The sequence below is a fragment of the Rana temporaria genome, chromosome 3 (genome assembly GCF_905171775.1).
Source record: "Rana temporaria chromosome 3, aRanTem1.1, whole genome shotgun sequence".
Classification (NCBI taxonomy): Eukaryota; Metazoa; Chordata; class Amphibia; order Anura; family Ranidae; genus Rana; species Rana temporaria.
This window is the reverse complement of record NC_053491.1, coordinates 264298985-264324352: the sequence shown is the minus strand read 5'-3', so window position 1 is coordinate 264324352 and position 25368 is coordinate 264298985. Positions and strand designations below refer to the sequence as shown.

Below are 25368 nucleotides of genomic sequence, written 5' to 3'. Positions count from 1 at the left end.
TTTAAACCGTGTGCCTGTTATTACTGGGTAAAGAAGTATGTGATGTTTTTATTACTGCAGGTAAAAAAATAAAAGTGAAGCAAATCAATTTGGGATGTAAGTGAGAATTCCCAAACGTCAAAATGGTTATAGGTTGTATTCCTGAAAATGAATAAAAGCGTGGCAGCAGTAATGTGAAAGAAGGTTCAAAATAGAATTGTAAGCTTTGTTATTGCTCAGGCTGATGAAGCTGTTTCAGACACATGCCTCAATTTCCTCTAGGAGATTCCCTGGGTTGCATCACTGCTACTGTTTACTAGCCTACAGACACACAAAAAGATTATGTCATTGCTGTGTCATACACTCTGCAGATGTGCAGTTGGGAATTTTAGAGAGATTTTTGTGGTAATTGCCTTTTGTTTTGGAAAGAATGTGTAATCCATTACAGTCCAATAAACATGAAATGAAGAGCCTACTTTATTTTAATTAATGGTAATCCTAAAGGTGTTAAAGCGGATGTGCCACTAAAACAATATATTAAAAGCTAGCAGCTACAAATACTGCAGCTGCTGACTTTTAATATAAGGACACTTACCTGTCCTGGAGTCCAGCGGTGATCGCAGCAGAGGATGAGCCGATCGCTCGTCACCCTGCTGCTCCCCCCTCCATCCACGGTGAGGGAACCAGGAAGTGAAGCGCTGCGGCTTCACTGCCCGGTTCCCTACGGCGCATGCGCGAGTCGCGCTGCGCCCGCCGATTGGCTCACACGCTGTGTGCTGGGAGCCGAGTGTTCCCAGCACACAACGGGCGACAGACGGGATGTGACGGAATGCCCGTCTTTCGCCCGTAGCGTGTGGCCGGAAGTGGGTGCAAATACCTGTCTTTAGACAGGTGTCTGCACCCCCCTCCCCCCTGAAAGGTGTCAAATGTGACACCGGAGGGGGGGAGGGTTCCGATCAGCGGGACTCCACTTTAGGGTGGAGGACCGCTTTAATGCAATGTTGGTCACCCCAAAAAGTCCAAATATAGTTACGGCCAATTCACACCTTCCCCTTCTACATGTGTGTACTGCAGGGTGTTAACCACTTCACCCCCGGAGGATTTGGCTGCCCAATGACCGGCCTATTGTTTTTGCGATTCGGCACTGCGTCGCTTTAACTGACAATTGCACGTGCAACGTTCCGCCCAAACAAAACTGATATCCTTTTTTCCCACAAATAGAGCTTTCTTTTTGGTGGTATTTGATCACCTCTACGGTTTTTATTTTTTGCACTATAAACAAAAAAAGAGTGAAAATTTAGAAAAAAAGCTATATTTTTTACTTTTTTTTCTATAATATCCCCCAAAAATATGTATAAAAATATATTTTTCTTCAGTTTAGGCCGATATGTATTCGTCTACATATTATTGGTAAAAAAAAAATGTATAGCGTCTACAAAATAGGGGATAGATTTATGGCATTTTTATTAATTTTTTTTTTTTTTTTACTAGTAATGGATCGTAACTGCAACATTATGGCAGACACATCGGACGCTTTTGACACTTTTTGGGACCATTGTCATTTTATACAGTAATCAGTGCTATAAAAATGCACTGATTACTGTGTAAATGACACTGGCAGGGAAGGGGTTAACCACTGGGGGGCGAGGAAGTGGTTAGGTGTGTCCTAGGGAGTGATTCTAACTGAGGGGGATGGGCTACCAGTGACACGACATTGATCATTTCTCCCGATGACAAGGAGCAGTAGATTACTGTCCTGTCACTCTCGCCAATGACAAGATTGCGGGACACCGGCGGACATAGAGCCTGCAGGTCCCACGGGCATGGTCACAGAGCTTTCGGCAGTGGTGCCCACTCCCGCACAGTGGCAAATCCAAAGGGACGTACTGGTAATGTCCCTTTGTGCAACCGTGCTATTCTGACGACGTGGCAATTGGTTAAAATGCATATATTGTGAAGTGGTTAGGTATGTTTGGGTGCCATTTTAAATGATTGGCACTGCAATGCACCACACCTAATCTGGGCATTATCACAATGCCTACAGTGTGTGTAAATAGGCCCCAGAAGACGTTAAATCTAAAACTATTTACAGGCCCTGCTTATTTGGCCCCTAGTGAGAAACAGTCATTATCGCCATCCATTCAGGCTTTACCGTTGTCCACTGGAGAATGCCGGCATTTCCCATATTGCACTTGTATATATTGTTTGTTTTTATTGCATACTGTAGCCTATGGAGCATATCATACATTCATGGCTGTCATTTTATTTGACATACTTTTACGTTTTACCTTTCATTTCAGTCATCTTATGCATACAAGTTTATCCCGTATTTACATTCCATAAGTACCTAAAAAATACATAATAATAATAATAATAATTCCAGCAATGATAAAATACTGTATTCCAACAACAATAAAACCTGAAAGTCTACCATACCTCCTTTACAAAAAAAAAATAATGCTTTACATAAATCCTTCATCTCTCATTACATATTTCCGTTGTATATCAAAATGTAAATACATCTCAAATCCCATTTCTGGATATTTATACGTCGATGTGTATCTCGGGTCTTGCCAGCTTCCTCAGAATATCACAAAGTATTCTTATGGTTCCATGGTATAAATATTGATAAAAAATGCTGTTTTTAATTTTCCTTGCATGTGCCCCTCAGGTCTACAGTAACTGCACTTCCAAGCGCACTTGTAGTTTGCACTTGTAGTGCAAAGTGGATTAGCCTTTAGTAAATAACCCCCATTGTCCGTGTGTGGGACTTTGCACCTGCCCCTGCATGCCTGTCAAATTAGTGCACGTGGCTGTGTCCATACAGCCGATGCATCTGCATTCACTTACATAGGCTGCCTGCGCTCAGCCCCAGACGCGTAGACAAAAACCCCATGCACGTTGTACAGGTTTCAGTGCCCATGTCTGTGCTTATTACAAATGTTGGTCAAAATATAAAACGCTTAACACATGATTAAATTTGTCTAGTTTTAAAATATTGCACACTTGCAAAACCGTATTTAACACTTCGAAAACGGGCACTTATACCCAAACAAAATATTTATAGTTTTCTTCACACAAATAGAGCTTTCTTTTGGTGGTATTTAGCCACAACTGGGTTTTTTTTTGTGAAAAGAGTGAAAAGTTTGGGGGGGGGGGGGGGAATGTTTTTACATCTGGTTTTCTAGCAGGAGGGTACTTTAACCACTTCAGCTCCTGAAATGTTTACCCACTTCCGAACCATGCCATTGTTTGCGATACGGCACTGCGTTACTTTAACTGACAATTGCACGGTCCTGCAACGCTGTACCCAAATAAAATGTCTTTTTTTTTTTGCCCCACAAATAGAGCTTTCTTTTGTTGTTATTTGATCACCTCTGGGCTTTTTATTTTTTGTGCATTAACCACTTCAGCCCAGGAAGAATTGACCCCCTTCCTTACCAGAGCACTTTTTGCGATTCGGCGCTGCGTCGCTTTAACTGACAATTGCGCGGTCGTGCGATGTGGCTCCCAAACAAAATTTACATCCTTTTTTTCTCCCCCACAAATAGAGTTTTCTTTTGGTGGTATTTGATCACCTCCTGCGGTTTTTATTTTTTGCGCTATAAACAAAAATAGAGCGACAATTTAGAAAAAAAAAACTATTTTTTACTTTTTGCTATAATAAATATCCCCCAAAAATATATAAAAAAATAAAAATATTTTTTTCCTCAGTTTAGGTCGATATGTATTCTTCTACATATTTGTGGTAAAAAAAATCACAATAAGCGTTTATTGATTGGTTTGCGCAAAAGTTATAGCGTTTACAAAATAGTGGATAGCTTTATGGCATTTTTATTAATATTTTTTTTACTAGTAATAGCGACGATCAGCGCTTTACTTTTGTGACCGTGACAATATGGCGGACACATCGGACACTTTTGACACATATTTGGGATCATTGTCATTTTCACAGCAAAAAGTGCTATAAAAATGCACCGATTTACTGTGAAAATAGCAGTGAAGGGATTAGCCACTAGGGGGCGCTAAAGGGTTAAGTGTGCCCTAAGGGAGTGATTCTTACTGTAGGGGGGCATGGCTGGACATGTGACATCACTGATCGTCGTTCTCTAACACAGGGAACAGACGATCAGTGACAAGCCACAGAGAAGAACGGGGAAGGTTTGTTTGCACTCGCCTCTCCCCGTTCTTCAGCTCCTGTGACCTGATCGTGCGACACCGGTGGCGATCAGGTCCCGCGGTCACAGAGCTTCGGACCGGGTGGCGAGTGCGACCCACTGCTGGGCACTTAAAGGGCAACGTACCTGTACGTGCTTGTGCCCAGCCGTGCCATGTTGCCGTCATATATGAGCGTTAGGCGGTCCTCAAGTGGTTAACCGCGCAACACTACTTTTTACCTTTTAAACACAAGAAGTGAGCGTGAGCGCACACAACGGCTTTTAATTTCTCAAAGGATCAACTGTTTTTTTGCACTTATCAAACATATATAACAAAATTCTTCCAATGGTGTATTAACTAGTTAAGGACACTGGATATGCTACAGTCACCCAAAAAAAAAATACGTACAGAGAACACGTGTAGCAAGGCCAGTCTTCCTGCCCTGCTGCTGCATTCCTTACTCCCTACTAGCCAGCTTATCTGTTCTTAAAAAAGAAATGTTGACATAATTTGTAATAAAAACATCTTTGCCATTCTGAAACTTCCTTCCAACCACTTTGCATTGTATTTTATATATACTGTGATTCTGTACTTGCCAAATATGCTGCAGAAATATCCATCCACAGAGTCTGGCTGAAGCCATTAACTGTGGGCAGCTGAAACTGCTGCCTGTTCACTTCCTGGATTTACACAGACACACTGAAGCACACCTTCAGCTCTGAAGCTGTCATTGGCCCTCCTATGACTCATCCCTCTCCTATCCTGAGAAACTCTGAACAAATTAATGGGGTGGGCAACTGCATGGGAAATGAGGTTTAATGTGGAAAAATGTAAAATAATGCATTTGGGTGTCAAAAATATGAATATAATCTACTCGCTGGGGAGAGAACCACTGGGAGAATCTGGGATGGAAAAGGACCTGAGGTTCCTAGCAAATAGGCTCAGCAATGGCATGCAATGCCAAGCCGCTGCTAACAAACCAGACAGAATATTGGCATGCATTAAAACATTAAAATGGGGATTAACTCAAGAGATCAAGCAGTAATTCTCCCACTCTACAAAGCTCTGGTCCGGCCGCACCTGGAGTATGCTGTCCAGTTCTGGGCACCAGTCCTCAGGTAGGATGTACTTGAAATTGAACAAGTACAGAGAAGGGCATCAAAACTAATAAAGGGACTAGAGGATATTCGTTATGAAGAAAGGTTAAGAGCACTGAACTTATTCTCTCTGTAGAAGATACGATTGAGAGGGGATATGATTTCAATTTGCAAATAACATACTGGTGACCTCACAATACGAATAAAACTTTTCCACGGAAGGGAGTTTAGCAAGACACATGGCCACTAATTAAAATTGAAAGAAAAGAGGTTTAACCTTAAACTTTGTAGAGGGTTCTTTACTGTAAGAGCAGCAAGGATGTGGAATTCCCTTCCACATGCGGTGGTTTAAGCAGGGAGCATCAATAGTTTCAAGAAACTATTAGATAAGCACCTAAACGACCACAACATACAGGGATATACAATGTAATGCTGACATATAATCACACACATAGGTTGGACTTGTGTCTTTTTTCAACCTCACCTACTATATAACTATGTAATGCTCGCAAGTGAGAGCTGTGCATGATGTCATAAGCCTAGGCTTTTTTTTCCAGACAAGAAACAGGAAGTGAGCTGTATAAAAGGTATTTACTGGCAGAAAAAATGTTTTGCTATCCAAAGTTAAAATGACCAGGACAGAAGATTTAATAGATGGAAAGATGTAAAAATTACTGAAGTTCCGCTTTAAAATTAAAGTTGCTCTGTGAACACAAAGAAACAAAGTAACATTGTTGTGTTTGTATCTACTTCTATGAATTGAATACAAGGCATCCTTTGATTAAATGAGGTTAATGGGTTTGTTAACCCATCTATATAAAACTATGCCAGCCCCTCTATTAGAGTCTGGCATAGCACACTGTAAAAACGAGCGCTGTAAATACCTAATTTTAGCTGTCTTCAGGCCCGTCGCATCACTCACAGCCGCTTTACTGTTCTGTTCTGTTACTTCTGAGAGAGGGGCCGTGATCTCCCTCTGACATCAGAAGGGGAGATCACATGGTCGCTCGTCTCCTCCGCAGAAGCTGTGTATCGTAGCTGTAAAGCGGCCTCAAGTCACATGACCGGCCTGAAGACAGCTGAAATTAGGTATTTACACTGCTCGTTTTTTTAAAACTAGTGACACAGTGTGCTATGCCAGCCTCTAATAGAGGCCGGCTGGAGACAGACACAGAGGGAGATGACAGGCAGGAAGGAGGGGGAAAAGAGGAGAGCAGGCAGCCTATCACGGAGGGAGCCACTTTGACCACGGTGATCAGGGCGGAGCAGCCCTGGTTATTGTGACCTATTTAGAGAGGCCACACAGGAAGTGCCAGGTTCAGGTGTGTTTTTTTTTTTTTTTTTTTTTTTTTTTTTAACAGTTTAAAGGGGGGAAGATTACATATCGCAAGCGACGGCTCTGTGTAATCTGCTTTAAGGGACCAGAATCGGAATATTTTTCTGTTGGGTTAACAAACACTTTAAGATTGTGACTTCATCCAATTGCCTCTCCGCCTCAGCCATTCAGAGGAAGACATTCATAAAACAAGACTTCCTGTGAATAGCTGAGCAGTGCTTAGTGACTGAAAAAACATAAAACTATTTTTTAGTTGTCATGTTGCTTTAAAGCCAAACTGTAGGTTTTGTGTTACTTTAGTTTGTTTGGGTCAAGCTGATCAAACTATTTGCATTACTAAGGAATGCGGCTGCTGTCAGCACTGTTTAAACTATACAGTATGCAGTGCTGTGTTCTGGCAGTGTTACGGTGGCTTCCCGTCTGCTGTTAGAACATCGAGTTGGACTAAGCCTTAGTCCGACTCGATGTTCTAACAGCAGACGGGGAGGCCACCGTAACACTGCCAGAACACAGCACTGCATACTGTATAGTTTAAACAGTGCTGACAGCAGCCGCATTCCTTAGTAATGCAAATAGTTTGATCAGCTTGACCCAAACAAACTAAAGTAACACAAAACCTACAGTTTGGCTTTAAAGCAACATGACAACTAAAAAATAGTTTTATGTTTTTTCTTCTAAGTTTTGCAGGTTAATATCACAAAAAAAGAAAGCCCTGAAACAAGCAGAAACTGCTGACACAGGAAAATTTCCTCTACTATAGGTTGTGTGTACATGACGACAAATGACACCATGAAACTACATGATCCATGCACATATTATGTAGGTGAAAACACGAGGTGTAGGTATGAAGGTTTATAATGCCTTTAACCTGTTGACACTCACTTAACACATGTGTGAGGGCAAAAGGGTAGGCTTTTAACTACTTTGCGACCAGCCGCCGCAGTTATTCGGTGGCAGGTCGGCTCGGCTGTGCGAGATCGCGTAGCTATACGTCATCTCGCTATGCAGCCAATAGGGGCGCGCGCGCCCCCCGCTCGCCCCTGGTCCCGACGCACGTGCCCGGCGGACGCGATCACCGTCGGGCACCTGCGATCGCTTGTTACAGAGCGAGAACCGGGAGCTGTGTGTGTAAACACACAGCTCCCGGTCCTGTCAGGGGGAGAAATGACTGTTCGCTGTTCATACAATATATGAACAGCGATCTGTCATTTCCCCAAGTCGGTCCCACCCCCCCTTCTGTTAGAACACACCTAGGGAACATACTTAACCCCTTCCTCGCCCCCTAGTGTTAACCCCTTCCCTGCCAGTGGCATTTTTATAGTAAACAATGCATTTTTATAGCACTAATCGTGATAAAAATGACAATGGTCCCAAAAATGTGTCAAAAGTGACTGAAGTGTCCGCCATAAGGTTGCAGTACCGATAAAAATCGCTGATCGCCACCATTACTAGTAAAAAAAAATATTAATAAAAATGCCATAAAACTATGCCCTATTTTGTAGACGCTATAACTTTTGCGCAAACTAATCAATAAACGCTTATTGCCAATTTTTTTTTTTTTATGAAAAATATGTAGAAAAATATGTAGAAGAATACGTATCGGCCTAAACTGAGGAAAATAAATGTTTTTCTATATATTACTGGGGATATTTATTATAGCAAAAAGTAAAAAATATTCATTTTTTTTCCCAATATTGTCACTCTATTTTTGTTTATGGTGCAAAAAATAAAAACAGCAGAGGTGATCAAATACCACCAAAAGAAAGCTCTATTTGTGGGAAAAAAAAAAGGACCCAATTTTGTTTGGGAGCCACGTCGCAGTACTGCGCAATTGTCAGTTAAAGCGACGCAGTGCCGAATCGCAAAAAGTGGCCCAGTCTTTGACCAGCAAAATGGTCCGGGGCTGAAGTGGTTAAGACCTATGTGCTTATTGCAGAATAAAGCGGTCCTTGGCAGAAATGTAAAAATTGATCTCGTTGTTAGGGGATGTAAAGGTGTGGGAAGTGAAATACTTGAAATTACCAAAAAGAAACCAATAGATTTAGTTCCTTGTTGCGATTTGCATACACTTTTTAAATCCCCTTTGCTTTAAATTAAAATGTTCTATTTAATAACTGTTCTGTTTATTTTTTTATTATTTTTTGCAGACTATTATTGAGTGCCTCAAGTATATCACAACGGGTGATTTTCCACCTGGGTCTAAAGGAAACACTTTTGTCCATGATCCAAAGGTATGATTCATTTTTACACTATGGTGCTTACATTTGCTAAGCTTGCAATCACAGACTTTCATAGACTAGTGTTCATAAGCCTATTGTGAAAACATTTGGCAATTTCATAACAGGCGACTTTGCAAAATAAACCAAAAGAACCACCAAGGTTTTCTGTAAAGGCCTCATTCACACAGGGCATATCAATGTGTACACCCATGTGAGGACTGCACAGGATGCCCAGGTGTTCTGTGCATCCACATGCAGGCAATTCCATTAATGTCAATCGGAAGTGGCGGCTTCACGGACACAGCTGCTGGTCCCAATTTGACATCCATGCAGGTACATGTTTGTGTCCCCGAATGCAGACAGTGTGCACATGTGAAGGAGGCCTTAATCAGATTGGGGTAGTAAGGTAACTAAAGTGCATAAGTGAAATGGTGTCCTAGAGGGTCTCGTTTACATTTCTCAATTTATTTCTACTTTCCCACACCATATAGTAAAGTTATTAAGGAGATTTGGACCATTATGTCTGGTGCAACAATTCTCCTTAGTCTGTCATTGTGCATTCTTTATGCTAGTCTTTACCTACACAGTTTCTTGCACTTGTGGTTTTGGTGCATTTTTTGCAGGAGTTTGACTCCCACTAGTGTGCATAGAGCCTTCAACTTAACTCTTTCATTGAAGGACACAGCTTTCCATTAATCCTGATCATAGGTCCTCCTATACCTTTTGGATGTGCTGTTGTGATCCTGAAGTCATATGTGTCCCAGGAGCGCCGACAGTGCATCCAAAGGTATCCAAGGACCTATGGTCAAGATTAACACTTGCCTACTGGGCACTTTTACTCCCTTCCTGCCCAGGCCAATTGTCAGCACTGTCATACTTTGAATGACAATTGCGCAGTCATGCAACACTGTACCCATATGACATTTTTTTTTCACACAGAGAGCTATCTTTTTGTGCTATTATTCATCACTGGACTCGTACTCATTTGTGATCTGTCATGTCTAAGGGGTATAACAAAAATAAAAAAGAGACAGACTGCTGCACACCCTAAAGAGTTAACTACAAGTTTATTGAAAAAATATATAAAAAAGAACACGCATGTATCAGGCATAAAAAGAGGGTCCCCTAAAAATAGGTGGACCTACCCAGATAATTCCCTAATGGACACCCTCCCACAGACCGGCATATACTGGTAACTAGAATGAGGGAATACTCGATCCTCCCGAAGGAGGGTCAGAGTAAATAAATAGCGCACCCACCCTTCACACAATACACAGATATCCCCCCACATAAAAAAGCCCAATTGCTAATACAATATATCCCTAATAGTTCCCACACAGGACAGTGGTTTTCCTGAAATGACAGGTAAAAGTTACCACTATCTATGTGAGGGAACGCAGCAAAGAGGGAAACCAAAGGAGGGACATGGAAAAATTATCCTGTATAATGGTAGTGGTAATATACCTCTCCACTAGGACTAGTGACCAACAAAGTAATCAATACTAACAAAACCAGAGGGACCGTGAGCCTGAAATGGCTGAGAAAGTCTCTCATGGAGATCACCGTTTAGAAACATATGTAGCTTCCATGTGAATCTGGTTTCATTAATTGAAAGTTATTAGGGAGACATTGAAGAGATGGCAGAGGCACTGTAGTTATAGTTTTTCTTCACAATCAATTTCATCTGAGATGGACTTAATTAGAATGCAACAATGTTACCACTGATAGATATCTGAACTGATTCCCATAAAGTGTGGATATAGTCCATTGGGTTGCTTAGGCAAGCATGTCCTTAAAGTGGTTCCTTGTGTTGCTTTTGCAGCTTACAGGTTTGGATAGGCAATTAGTGATTAGACAAATGGTAGGATGGTTGTAAGTGACAGTATTAGCAGCGATGTTTCACAACAGTGTAACACAAGAGTTACTCTCTGTTTGCTGTCAAATGATAGCTCGAGATCGTAGCAATTCCATCCAGTCTATAATCACACGCTTGCTCAAGGGGTCTGCAGCCAAACCATCCTTCCATATATCTCCATAGTACCTGAAGTGCTGCTCATTATAAAAGTGCTTGTCCGGTGAGGTGATAGTAGGATCTTATATCCAGTGAAGGACAATAATAGATGTCCAGTGTCTCTAGTGATAGTTGGTAGTGCCAATGTCCAGAATAGGATAATAAATCTTCAGTCTCTAGTTCAAAAAGTAGCTCAATGCAAAGCATGGCAGTTGTAGTCACTATGTATTGTTCATGTCTCCATAGGATATCCTTCAAATGGCTGCATCAAAGCTCAAGGTGCAAATGTCACCGAGCTAACAAAGGGAAAGGTAGCAAGGCTTAGACATGTATAGGGGGGTCCCTGTACCCCACGAGTTTACATGTTTCGTTCTGCTACTCTCGGAACTTCATCAGAACTGGGGAGCTATTGACCTGCACTCCTTAAAAAGGGGAGCTAGAGCTACCTATAATCAACCTGGATAACACTCAGGTGTTGCCGACCTATTTTCCTGTTAACCATTTCCTGTGAATTACCTGGTGCTCAGAATTTTTATTATTTAGAACTTCCATTTAAAAACAAAGACAGTGTTGGCGTGTACTGCCCTACACAAAACATAAAAAACTTCTCCCTAATAGAGTACATTCACATCATGCATTCATACACCCTTATGACACATATCTTATGATCTTAAACATATCAGAGGGTAACGCAATTTTAAAACCCTAATTAGTCTATGCATTTTCCACGTTGGATCAGCAATATAGCCAGTCCATACACCTTCCAATTTTCACTCTGCGATTAACCGCAAAGCACAAGATACCAGCAAGCATTCAAAATAGTTGTATATATTGCTGTTGTCCACTGAACGGGACACTGTCACAATGTATCTACGAGCCATAGGCGAAGGTGTGCATAGGCTACATTGCATATGGATCCAGACTGTATGTACAATGTATATAAAGTTTGACACAATATTTAAGTTTGATTGATGTATGCATATCCAATCGCATGGATAATCGCATAAACCATTTAAACCCTAACTGGTCTATGCATTTTCCACATTGGGTCAGTAATATAGCCAGTCCATACACCCAATCCATGTCTAAGGGGTACTACGAAGTTTCAAATTTCCCTATATTTGAGGTTGCTCATGACACTTGGTTTAGGTTTTCATAGTTACTCAACTGATTTTACTCTACCTCTATGCAAGGGCGTACCTTGAGCATTTGGTGCCCGGGGCGCATCCTATATCTGGCACCTCCCCAGGTAGACAGGCGACACACCGCACATCAGCGTGGTGACGTCACGTATAGCACCTCCATGGGGCCCGGAACCCAGAAAAATCGTCCTCCCTCTGCTCCCCTGAGCGGCCAGGCCCCCTCCTCCTCTTCTGCAAAAACCGGTGCCGACCGACCCAAGGATTTTTATTGGGCAGCTGGCGCCAGACAGAAATGCATGTAACTGGCAGTGACATACTTACTATGTGCTACTGCCATTGGCGTCACGAGGGTTGGTGTCACCTAGTGCAGTAAAACATGGTGTCCCCCCCCCCCAAAAAAAAAGTGCCAAAGATGCAGCATCAGAGACTTTTGGTGTACTTTTAGAAAATACAGTCACTCATTTCATGTTTCTTCAACAATTTGATAACTTGCCAGGTGTCTATGTAATAAATTCCTTCTGTGTATGCTTTATTGCAGAGACCATGTGTTATCTATTGCCTTTGACTGAATAAGTAGAACATAGGTGTAGCATTCATGTTGTCACTGTCCATTTTAATAATACGGTAGTACAGTTTTTGTGGATAAAATATTGCAGCAAACATGTTTTCATTGAATGAAAATGCAGAATTGCAAATAGTAAAGTCCCTGAGATTTACCCTCTCCATTTGTCCTGTTTACTATTATAACCAAGAGTGAAATAAAAAAAAACACACATTTTGGGTTGTCACCAGAGCAAGAGTACTAGTTCTGCTGACAGCCAGTGATTTCCTTTTTGAGTAATTGCTTCTCAATTACTGGCTATAGGAGAAGAGGTGACAGGAAATATTAATGGAATACAGAAGTAAAAAAACAAAAAAAAAACTGTCCGGTGGTATAACCCTTCTTTGCTCTATACAGAATGGGGGGGGGGGGGAGATTCTGGGCTTTAGTTCTACTCTATTTTATTTATTTTTGGGCTTGACTGACCCTTTAGAGCAGCCATTCTAAAGCAGGTTTCCTCCAGAGTTTGTTAGTTCTTTGAACTGTAGCCGATCAAGCTCTCATTTGATGGGGCTGTTACAGTTTCAGTGCAAATGCCACTTGGCAGAACCAACGATATTACTCCAGTAAACTTTTTAGCTGTCTTTTTAACTGTCTATTATTCGGTTTTAGCACGTTGGGTCATCTGAAAACTATATCAAGAGTTGGAGATAAAGAGTGAGAAAGGTTGCTGTCTCAGTCTAATAGGCCGGAACACTCCTTGTCTCAAATATACCATGTCTTGCGTTAGGCCTCTCTGCTACATGCTTCATGAATTATGACCAAATGGGGAGGACCAATTTTCAGCTTTCAGCACTGTCACTCTTTGACAATTGCACGGTCATGCAACGCTGTACGCAAATGACATTTTTATCATTTTTTCCCCCCACATATAGAGCTTTCTTTAGGTGGTATTTAACCACTTGCTGACCAGCTAGTTATACGGCGGCAGGTCGACTCTCCTGCGGAAATTGCCGTAGCTGTACGGCAGCTCGCACCGGCGACCTGCGATCATCTAGTGCAAAGGCAGAATGGGAGTCTGCCTTTGTAAACAAGGCTGTTCCCTATTTTGACAGGAGACATGACAGAGATCCACTGTTCCCAGTAATAGGTGGGCAATGATCTGTCATGTCCCTGGCAGCCCATCCCCCCCCTACTGTTAGAACACAGTTAACACCTTGATCGCCCCCTAGTGGTAGCACTGATCAATGTAATAATGTCACTGGTCCCTAAAAATGTCATTTGGGGGCAGATTTGTCTGTCGCAATGTCCCGCTAAAAAGCACAGATTGACACCATTACCAGTAAAAACAATAAAAAAAATAAGTAAAAGTTCCTAAATGTATCCTATAGTTTGGTTTGTGCAAAGCTTATCACATCTACAATCAATATATGGATATATGTATTATAGCAAAAAGTACAAAAAAAATAACTTTTTTTCAAAATTGACACTATTTGTTTATATTGCGTAAAATCACCAAAAGAAAGCTCTATTTGTGGGAAAAAAAGGACGTCAATTTTGTTTGGTTACAATGTCGCCCGACCGCGCAATTGTCGGTTAAAGCAACGCAGTGCCGTACTGCAAAAAAATGGCCTGGTCATTAAGGGAGCAAATCCTTCCGGGGCTGAAGTGGTTAATCACTGCTGGGTTTTTTTTTTTGCTAAAAAAATGAAAAAAGAGCAAAAAACAAAGCAGTTTTATAGTTTGTTGCAAACAGATAATTTTTCTCTTTCATTGATGTGCGTTGATGAGGCAATGATAGGTGGGCACTGATGGGCACGAATAGGTGCCAATGATAGGCAGCACTGAAGGGCATTGATAGGTGGCACTGAGTACTGCTAGGTGACATAAGCAGCACTGATATGTGTCACTGATTGGCAGCACAGGTGGGCACTAGTAGGTGGCACTAATGTGCACTTGTAGGTGGCACTGGTGGGCACAGATACTTGGGTGATGTCTCGCCCTCTTCGGGTTAAGATTACTAATCTTGTGTTGACATCACACGATCAGTTGACAGCTGATCACGTGGTAAGGGGGCGGGATCAGCCCCTTATTCCGATCTTTGATCAGCCGAGTTTCATTAACTCGTGATCACAGTGTGCGCCGCAGGCAGCTCATGCACGGGAGGATGTCCATTGATGGCCTCCTGGCAATTAAGGTCCACTCTGTAGCCGTCATTCGTCTATAGCGCGGATGGGAAGTGGTTAATATATATTGTTTACTGCCCTTCTTAACCTGGGTATATGGCGTTTCTAATGTGTTTTCACCTGTAGATTTGTACGCTCACTGCTTGCCTACATAACTAATGGGCTAGTTGGGCTTGATTGTTGTTTACCCCATGGAGTAGTTCCTTGTGCTTCTTTTGTACTTTTGCCGATATATTGTAATTGTCTCATAAATGTTTGTTGTCTTTTTCTGTTAACTTTATCAGCAAATCTTAATAAAAAGATTGAACCTAAAAAAAGAAAAAAAAGGTTGCGAAAGGCTGCTTTACAGAATAGGTGCATTTCTAGTGCACTTCTTAAAGGACAACTGTACTTTTTGTATAAGTTGCCATTGAATGCAACCACCCCGATCTAAATTCTTACCTTTTTTTTGTTCCCTGTCGGGTGCCATACAGCCTTCCTTCAGAAAACATTTTTGCTCGGTCCTCCTCAGTTTGCATGTGCGCTCATTCATTCCTATGGGGCTGTACTTGTGGAGGCCTTCAGCTGGCCAGCAGCATTTATAAAAGACACGTTTTAAACTGCTTGATAATGCACAGATGTGAATGGGGTGGGAGGTAAGCATAAGGCCAAACCTTCAGTTTCCTGATACTGTACAATTTGTAAGCACTGAAGGGCCCTTGATGCAAATCAGCAGGAAGGTTTGCTTTCAAATCGGGAGGGTTGTGACCTCATAGCATTGCCATTTCAGCAGGGCTGTGGAGTCGGAGTCGAGGAGTCGGAGTCGGGGGAAATTTGGGGTACCTGGAGTCGGAAAACAATGCACCGACTCCGACTCCTACTAAATTTAGATTGGAATAAAAAATAAAAAAAAGCAAGTTTAAATGTCCCAATTCACCAAAAGTTATAATTAATGACTTCTCTACTGTAAGAATAAAGACCAATGCATGCAGTGCCTCACGTAACCGCAAAACGAACACGTTAAGTGACCGTGAAGAAGCATGCTTTTCATGTGCTTCACTATATGGCACGCAACGCACAATTAGGAGCTGCAATACTTATACTTTCCATAGTGTTGTGTTCTGCTTTTACAGGGAACGCATGTTAGAGAACCAGTAAGTGTCCAAATAAAAAAATTCCAACAGGAGTTTTATAAAGCACTAAAAGAAGTTGAAAAGTATGATCGCTCATCAAAACTTACTGTTGAAGAAGCCATCCTTGTTTATCCAGAGATCTTTAGTGATGTGGCCAGAATAGTTACTGCAATGCCACCCACCCAAGTCAGTGTCGAAAGATTATTTTCAGCCCTAAAAATAATAAAGTCTGACTTAAGAGCCTCTATGAAAGAGGATCTGGCAGAGGCAATTCTCTTCCTTAGAACTCTACATTGAATTGATTTGCATTTGCTAAGCCTATAACTACATTTCAAGATTAATATAAACCATTTCTAAGTTTTACAGATTTTGTTTTTGGTTCATTATAGATAAGCTTTGTTTTTGTTCTAAAACAACCAAATTATGTGGTTTGTATTTTTGAACTGGTAAAGATCCTGTTCCTGATGTGTATGCCTGCTGCTACTATCCAGCCACTTGATTGTTTTCATTGTGTTTTGTCTTTTGCTTAAACTGTGCAATACAGTAGACTGTTGGCTTCCCAGCCAGTAGTCCTGTGGTAGGTTGCGTTTCTTTCCCTCAAGGAATGTATAAAATACATTTGCATATTAATACAGAGGAGTCGGAGTCGGGGAGTCGGAAGTACATAAAACTGAGGAGTCGGAACATTTATCTACCGACTCCACAGCCCTGCATTTCAGGATGGGTTCACAATTGTGCAATTCGCATGACAGAAGACTGTGACCGGCTCTCAATGGGGTAAACACAGCTCTGGGGCGGTCGCAGTCCACACTGATAAAGGGTCCTAGCGGTCTTTGGCTCTGTTTCAGGTGCGAATTCAGGAAAAAAATTAGACCTTATTCGCACCTGAACCAGTGTACAGGGACGCACCGGACCCCCTGCTTGGGCCCACGGCCGCATCAGCGAATCCAGCCTAATCCTACCAGCGGTTCAGATATATATATATATATATATATATATATATATATATATATATATATATATATATATATATATATATATATATATATATATATATATATATATATATATATATATATATATATATATATATATATATATATAAAGACACAGGAATAGAATGTGAATATTACTCTGCACAAGCATAATTGCTTGGAAGATTGATAGTTTTATCTATACATGTTCATTTGTAAGCTGTGGCCTTGAATGCAGTGCTATCCAGTGACATAAACTCCTGCATCCTATATTTTTTGTTGTAATGCCCACATGTACCATACACTAATACCATAGCCAAGATGTTTTTAGTTTTAGTCTGATTTCCTGTACGCTTTGAACAATGGGATAAACCAGATTGAAGCAGCACTCCAGTAAGCTGACAGTAGTTAAACATGTTGGTAAAAAACTCCAAATACATAAACTGACTTTTGCTTTTTTTTCAGGTTGCTCATGAAACAGATGTTAGAGCACAGATTCGTCTTCAACTCCGAGATGTCAATGGACAACTTGTGGCTGTGCAACGGTCTATGGTGTGCACTCAGAAAGGGAAAAAAACTGAATTTAAAACATTGGAAGGAGTGATCACCAGAATGAAGTACGAATCTAGAAACACTGCTAAATAAACAGTAGAAGAGGGTTCTTTCCATTTGTGATTTATATATCACTGTGCTCCTAAATGTGGGTCAAAAATGTTAAGAGCGTACATTCATTCTCTGTCACAGTTAGGGGGTCAGGCTCAGAGACCAATAGCTATAGCAGTAGAGAGGCTGGCACTGACTAGCAGGATACTGTAGGTATACAAGCAGGTTACCCTGGCAGATGATGGGGGCTTACCCGAGATGCCAGTTCTGAGAACTAATCGGTATTCACCTGAGCTCCTGATGGTGAAGATGGGTTTTGTTGCCTGTTAGTATCCGGTTGCAGCTCTCATGATTGCCCCACCAGGTGGTGTGCAATTTTGGGCCCAGTAGCAGATATAGCATGTACGGATCAAGAAAAAGCAGAGTCAGTAAACAAGCCAAAGGTTGGTAACAAGTTTTTGCAGGTTGAGGACCAGCCAAAGGTCATTAACAAAAAAATATTTTTCTACGTTTATAATAAAGTGACACTAAATCCAAGTAAAGTGACAATCTTGTTCAATACCTGTATTTGTAACGACTGTCCCTTTTAAAAGCAGCATTAGAGAGCAAATCTATAAAAGTCGTTTTCAAAACTTCAAAGCTGCAACTTACTTTATGAGGGTGGCTATTATTCTGCATGGTCCACACTGTACAGTATGTGGGAACATAGCCACCCACTGCTCGCTCCTGACATGTACTCAGATGCATCAATCTGCAGCGCATAAAAGTTCAAAGAAAATGCCCATTCATAAATTGCTTGCCTATATAGCGCTACCCACTGTCTCCTGTGACAGCTGGTCATCAGCAGTAGACACTTGTGGATTGGGGACCTATTTGTAAAAAACAGAAGGGAACGTTTACAGTTGATTGGGCAGGCTTGTATCTATCCTGGCCTGATAGTGGATATCAGGCCCAGGATAGATACAACTTTCTCTAGGATCTTCCTGCTCTGGGATGAATTTCTGTCCCTCTGCTCTAGTGCCTGGGCCCTTCAGTTCCAGGGTCAACTCTAGGTTCATGTCTGCATGAGTGTCTTGGACATGATGATAACCTGCTTTGAGGCAGTGACATATGCCCAGTTTCACTCAAGGCCATTGAACCTTAATATTGTGGCAGTGTGGGACAAACGGCATCAATCCTTGGGCTTGCCCATGCATCTGATCTGCAAGGGCAGACTTTCCCTGCTGTTGTGGATTTCCAAACCAGATCTTGAGAACCCCTTTCCCCAAAAGACATTTAAATTTCTCATGACAGATACCAGACTATGGGGCTATGGAGAAATCCTGGATGCCCTCTCAGTACAGAATCTGGTAGTTGAAGGAAGCACGTCTTCCTATCAGCATCCTACAATGAAATTTGGTTTTCCCTTCCACACTGCACCCATTTGTTGCAGGGTCACCCAACAAGAAGGTCTGGAAGGGTGGGCTGTCCATCTGAAAGTGCTCCAAGCCCTTTGACATAGACAAGGGATGCTGAACGTGGATCTTCTGGCATTGAGATTTAACATCAATCTTTGGCCTTCACAGTAGATGTCCTTAGTATCAGTTTACTGTCATTTATACTGTTCTGCACCTCCACAATGTCCCGTGTCTGCTCTGCACGATCAAGAATGAGGACACTGCTGATTTACATTGCACTTAACTGGCTCTGTTTTATAAGTTGCCTAAAGGCTTGCATCAAATCTGAGGCTAGGTGGAAGTGGGGAGGGGTCATATAGGGGATGTCCCTGCCCCCCCCTTTTTTTTTTCAAATTACCTGAAGGTAGCTGCATAATAGAAAGAAGGAACCGCCGCTCCAGATGATGTACCTCAGTGGTGAATAAAATAGCCCAAAATCCAGTGGGTGCAGGCAATGCACAGAGCATAAATGGGAGAAAAGAAATTTTGGACAGCCACACTCCAATAAAAGGTAAAAAGGTGGTGCCTTTTATTCTGGTAAAAAAATACTACAAAAGCAAGAAAAAAACAGCAAACAGTGGGGTAATAGAGCTAACTAGTTTCACATTGATAACCAATGCTTAGTCATGACTAAGCATTGGTTATCAATGTGAAACTAGTTAGCTCTATTACCCCACTGTTTGCTGTTTTTTTCTTGCTTTTGTAGTATTTTTTTTACCAGAATAAAAGGCACCACCTTTTTACCTTTTATTGGAGTGCGGCTGTCCAAAATTTATTTTCTCCCATGTAGCTGCATAATAGCCTATGTTTAATTAAAGATCATGTGTCCTGTACTGTACTCAGAGAAAAACATTTTACTGGTAAGTCATAAAACAGATTTTTTTTTTTGTCATAGTTTTCACAAGCAGTTGTTTTTATTGGTGAAGTGGGTCATCTGCCTTCAACTTGTGTGCTGTCTGTTAATACTTTGTTTACATTTGTTGCCAGGCATGGAGAGAAAGTCAGTCTTAGTACGAAATGTGCAGAAATGGACAGAGAGATGATCAGTACATTAGGAGTGTCCCCCGCCGTTCTGAACAGTGTCATCTTCTGTCACCAGGAAGATTCCAACTGGCCTCTGAGTGAGGGGAGACAGCTGAAGACAAAGTTTGATGAGATCTTTTCAGCAACCAGGTAAACCTTTCCATCTGAAATACATACACGTACATGTGTAAGTTATGGTGATCTGGACAATTGCCATTTCAGCCACATGAATTAAGAGATCACTTAGCCACCAAAACTGTTTGCTTTCAATGCTGGCTGTTTATTCTGACTGTAACAGACTCATTAGTAGTTTTATGTTGACGGCTCTTCTTAACCATCAGGCTGTTTTATAAATGCTTTGGACTCGCTATGTGGTTAAAACTTGCTCACCAATGCAGCTGCATCCATGAGCTTGGTACTGGTTTATTTTTTTTTAGCTAGCGATTGGCTTTTCAGTAAAGGTGATCCAGATGGCTCTACAGCTGCCCGATTGCTTTTACTGTACTGAGATAGCTGGTCTCCATACACAACTTTGTGGACTGACAGCCCTCCGTCATGATCCATACAGTGAAGTGCCTCTTGCTCCATGCTCTTTCCTGCCTTTCAGCATAGATGACGCTTGTATTCATCCTTGGTTTGTCTTGGCTGCCCATCTACAATGATTTGGTGAATATTGGCTGTGCAAACCCTCTCCTGCTATCAGGAGCTGGTATTCAAGTCTTTGGCTTTATGCCCTGTGCGCCATCATCCCTGTTGCACAGTGCCACGTGTCAGATCCTTGACACAGAAGGAACAGTCCTGGGTGCGTGCAACTCATGATCCACTAATGCCTCTGGGGTTGTCTGCAGTGCACCACATGAAGGGTCTGGCACCGATAACCTGGAATTTTGCTCTCAGCTTGAGTTTCTGCCATCCACATTGCCAGTCCTCGCTAGCTATGTGAGGCATAGCCCCTTTTTCCTCTTTTTTAAGAGGATTTTACTGCAGACGCTTTAGCGCCAATTTCGCAGTGCTATTTGGCTGCTAGTGGGCGAGAAATGGTTAAAAACCACCACAAATCTCCTTTGCTGAGGCGCTTTGCTGGCTGTATAGCCGCGGTGTCCGATTTGATTTCAATGGGCAGGAGCGGTGGAGGAGCGGCATACACACTGCTCCTTCACCGCTCCAAAATGCGGCTAGCAGGACTTTTTTTTACCGTCCTGCTAGTGCACCGCTCCAGTGTGAAAGCCCTCAGGCCTGGTGGCACAGGAATTTACTTCTAGAGCTGGGTTAATGCTTCCTTTCAGTGTCTTTATAGATGCCAACCTGCCAGGCTGGGGAAAAGCTCTGGACACCTTGTTGGAGGAATCTCATTGTATGATGTTCCTTTCAGAGCTGGACATTCCGACTGAAAGGTCATCCATCTAGGATTCAGTCTCACAATTGCACATCAATAGTGTACATCAACCACCAGAAAGGGGCCAGAAGTCTTGCTGTGGCATGAATTCTGTCCTGGACAGAACTTCACATTTCAGCATTGTCTGCTGTTTACATGGATGACTGGCAAGTAGGCAGTTCTCCTCAGCCAGCAATACCTGAATTCAGTAAGAGTAGTTTGTGCACCCTGAAGGTTCGAGGACCTGTGTTACAGCTAGGTAATGCCAAACCTTCTGGCCTTTAGGTTCAACAACAGATGGTTTGTCTCAAGCAAAGGTCCTGTGGCAGAAGCTCTGTGATTTTGTGGGATCAGTACAACCTGTTCTACCACTTTCTTCTGCAAAATGTCTTTCTCATCTGCTCCACAGAACTGAGATGAAGGGCATTTCAATTCTTATTTTTGCTCCAAAACTGACCTGTTGGTTTCTTCCAGGTTGTCTGGATCTTCTGTTCCAAAAAACAACGTACTATCCTTTTTTCCCAGTCACTAGTTTTAACAGCTTGGCTGTTGAAACCCAGGTCTGTGACTCCATAAGAAAGGCATACTTCACTTGGTGTAAGGAAAGAAACTTGCTCCAAAAAAATCTCTATGGGATGAATTCTGGTCTTTATGCAGTTGTGCTTAGATCAGTATTTTTCCCTGAGTATCATCAAGGGAAAGATCTCTGCCTATAAGATCTTGTTCCAGAGACCTCCCCACTCTTTAAAGGGATTATAAAGGCAGATTATTTATTTTTTATTTGGCCCAGAAGAAGGTGAATCATATTCTGGCCAGGGCAGAGGAGCATGTACTTTGCCTATCTGCAGTCTTCATTCCAGGGGTGGAGGATTGGCAGGCGGATTTTTTGAGCCTTCAACAACTTTTTCCGGAATAATGGGTTCTACATCTCGACATTTTTCTGGCCATATGCCAAAGATGGGGTAACCCGGACAGTTCCTTTTCTTGGAGTACATCACAGGACACAGAGGTCCCTCCCCTCTTATTGGGGGATGTGTGTGTGTGTGTGTGTGTGTGTGTGTGTGTGTGTTAAAAAGTATGCCTAAATCAAAAATAAAAGCATTTACGGCGCTAAATCGAAAACTTGCGTGGTCACGGGCTAACGCGTTTCGTCATTACATCTTCAGAGGTCATAATGATAAAACGCATCAGGGCGTGACCACGCGACTCATCTGTCAATCATAGCAAGCATCATCCCAGGACTCGAAGCAGGCGGTTCGATTGGAACTCCTGTCGTAATTGAGATGATGCAGAGCTATGTGAGACAAGCTATTACAAAACAATGTTTCTTTTTCGTACATCACGGGACACATGCCTGTAGCATAACACGCTAGTGCTTAATACCCATGTAATACCCCAGGGGTATTAACATGTCTGTGGAAATGTCTGCCTGTACTATTGCATCCTGTGACATTCAGGTTTTCTATTGTTGACATTTGCTGTAGTGCTTATATGTGCAACTGGAGGGTGCTAAAGACCTCTTTATATCTGTTGAGTGGCTTATACCTTGTACAGATCAAATATTTGTCAGCTACAGACAGTGGGGTGTTTTCAATACTGGGTAAGCCCAGTTCCTGGAAGCCAGCTGCTCTGTTATGTGTTGGTCACAGTTTACTTGCCTTGCCCACTACAAAATCTGGGTGTCAGCTGTGGCTCACGGAGCCCTCTGCGGCTCATCTCCTCCCCTCTCTCTTTGTCTCTGGCAGCAGGCACCGACGTGCGTGCAAATCAGCCGGGGATATGGTCTAAAGAATGACTGAGTTGAGCGGAGCCTGGCGTGATGACGCTCCGTGTCCACCCTGCTTGTTTTTGCGCATTTGCAGGGCATCTTCTGCTTTAAAGACAGTCTTCTAGAGACGCTCTGACGGTCGGAGGGACACAGGAGCGTGGCCTTTGTAAATTGGCAGTAATTAACTATGTGGCAATACTGACAAACTATAACTGGTGTTTCAGGCATACAGCAGGCAGTGTATGCAGGCATCCCCCGGCGCATTAGCTCTGCATCAGGCTGATCTTTTTAATAAGCAGCTTATACGCTGGACTATAGCTCAGCAGTGGATGCGATTTGGCTGTGAGTACCTCTGCTTTGTGCTGAGGACTATGCCTTCTAAGGGCTCTGGGACTAAAAATCCTAAAAAGCTAAAGTGTTCACTGTCGGGCTTTGAGGATCTTGGTCATGCTTCTGCTGTTCCATCCTCCCCTGATAAATCAGAGGTAGTTGCCCAGGGTGAGCCATTGGGGTTGTTAAGTGCTGCGGCTGCACTTTGCCCACCTGCTCCTGTGTATGTGACGGAAGAGGTTTTTTCCTCAGCCCTGGGGGAATTGGAACAGAGATTGGCGGCATTGATCGCATCCTCCCTTCCAGAGAGAGAGCGCGCCAGGTCTCCCTCTCCCCCTTCAGAGTTCCTAACAGCAGAGTAAGTGTCCCCAGAGGAGGTTGACTTGCCCTCAGGAGACCAGGCAGAAGTGCATTCGGATGTTTCTGCCTCTGAGGAATCTACCCTAGAGGAACCATTTTCAGCTTCACAGACTGAAAAGTTGATGGTACAATCCCTTACAGAGATGGTTCGTTCGGCATTTAAATTGCCCATATCAAAACCAGCAGCTTGCTCTGTTTCTTCATTGGGGTCTTTAAAAATCTCTCAGGATAATTGCTCTTTTCCTGCTCAGCCTTTACTAGAGGGACACATTTATCAGGATTGGGAGCATCCGGATAAACTTTTTCTTCCTCCTAAGAAATTTTCTGTTCTGTATCCTATAGAGAAAAAGTTCACCCACCTGCTCCTGTGTATGTGACGGAAGAGGTTTTTTCCTCAGCCCTGGGGGAATTGGAACAGAGATTGGCGGCATTGATCGCATCCTCCCTTCCAGAGAGAGAGCGCGCCAGGTCTCCCTCTCCCCCTTCAGAGTTCCTAACAGCAGAGTAAGTGTCCCCAGAGGAGGTTGACTTGCCCTCAGGAGACCAGGCAGAAGTGCATTCGGATGTTTCTGCCTCTGAGGAATCTACCCTAGAGGAACCATTTTCAGCTTCACAGACTGAAAAGTTGATGGTACAATCCCTTACAGAGATGGTTCGTTCGGCATTTAAATTGACCATATCAAAACCAGCAGCTTGCTCTGTTTCTTCTTTGGGGTCTTTAAAAATCTCTCAGGATAATTGCTCTTTTCCTGCTCAGCCTTTACTAGAGGGACACATTTATCAGGATTGGGAGCATCCGGATAAACTTTTTCTTCCTCCTAAGAAATTTTCTGTTCTGTATCCTATAGAGAAAAAGTTCACCAAAAAGTGGAGTATACCTACAGTTGACGCCATCTCCTGTGTGAACAAAAGTCTGACTTGTCCAGTACATAATGTGCAGATGTTTAAAGATCCGACAGATAAGAGGTTGGAAACATTTTTTTTCTTTTGCTACGGTAGGTGCGGTAGCTCAGCCTGCGTTGGCAGCTATAGGCATCTGCCAAGCCCTGAAGGGTCAGATGAAGCAGGTTTTGAAAGATATTCCTGCTCAGCAAGCTCAGGATTTGGCCGACTTGCCTAGAGCGTTATGTTTTGTGATAGATGCCATTAAGGATTCAATCCATCAGGCCTTACGCTCCTATTGGTACACATGCGTAGGCTACTATGGTTGAAAAATTGGTCAGCCGAGACGCCTTGTAAAAAGCTCCTGGCTGGCTTTCCTTTCCATGGGAAACGACTGGGGATGATTTGGATAAGTATTTCCAGAGAATCTCTAATGGGAAAAGTACACTTTTACCAGTCAAGAAAAGATTTAGGCGTCCTTCCTTTAAACGCCTCCCCGGTCAGGTCTTGGAGGAAAGGCTCAGGGGCAGGCCCAGGGTAGCAAGAAACCCTGGGGACGTAAGCCTGTTAAACCAGGCTCTAAGTCGCCATTATGAAAGATCGCCCCCACTCAGTCGGGTGGGGGGAAGGCTTCAGTTTTTTTTAGGGACTTGGCGGGAGAGGATTCAGGGCAAGTGGGGTACAAGCTGGAGTTACGAGGATTTCCTCCCCCTCGCTTTCTAGCATCGAGCGTTCCAAGGAATCCAGGAAAAAAAAATCTCTTTCTGGCATTAGATCGACTTGTCCCAAGGTGTGATTATGGAGGTGCTGGTAGAGAAACACGGTTCAGGGTTTTA

At 42.6% G+C, this 25368-nt stretch overlaps 1 protein-coding gene across 2 annotated transcripts in view; it reads left to right on the top strand.

Moving 5' to 3' along the window:
• RAD50 (RAD50 double strand break repair protein) overlaps positions 1-25368 on the top strand; it is a 269333-nt gene that overhangs the window by 30902 nt on the left and 213063 nt on the right. For both annotated transcript variants that reach the window (XM_040344638.1, XM_040344639.1), the window contains exons 3-5: positions 8718-8801; positions 17221-17372; positions 19782-19967. In XM_040344638.1, the coding sequence (XP_040200572.1) occupies positions 8718-8801; positions 17221-17372; positions 19782-19967 (422 nt within the window). The remainder of the gene's footprint in view (positions 1-8717; positions 8802-17220; positions 17373-19781; positions 19968-25368) is intronic.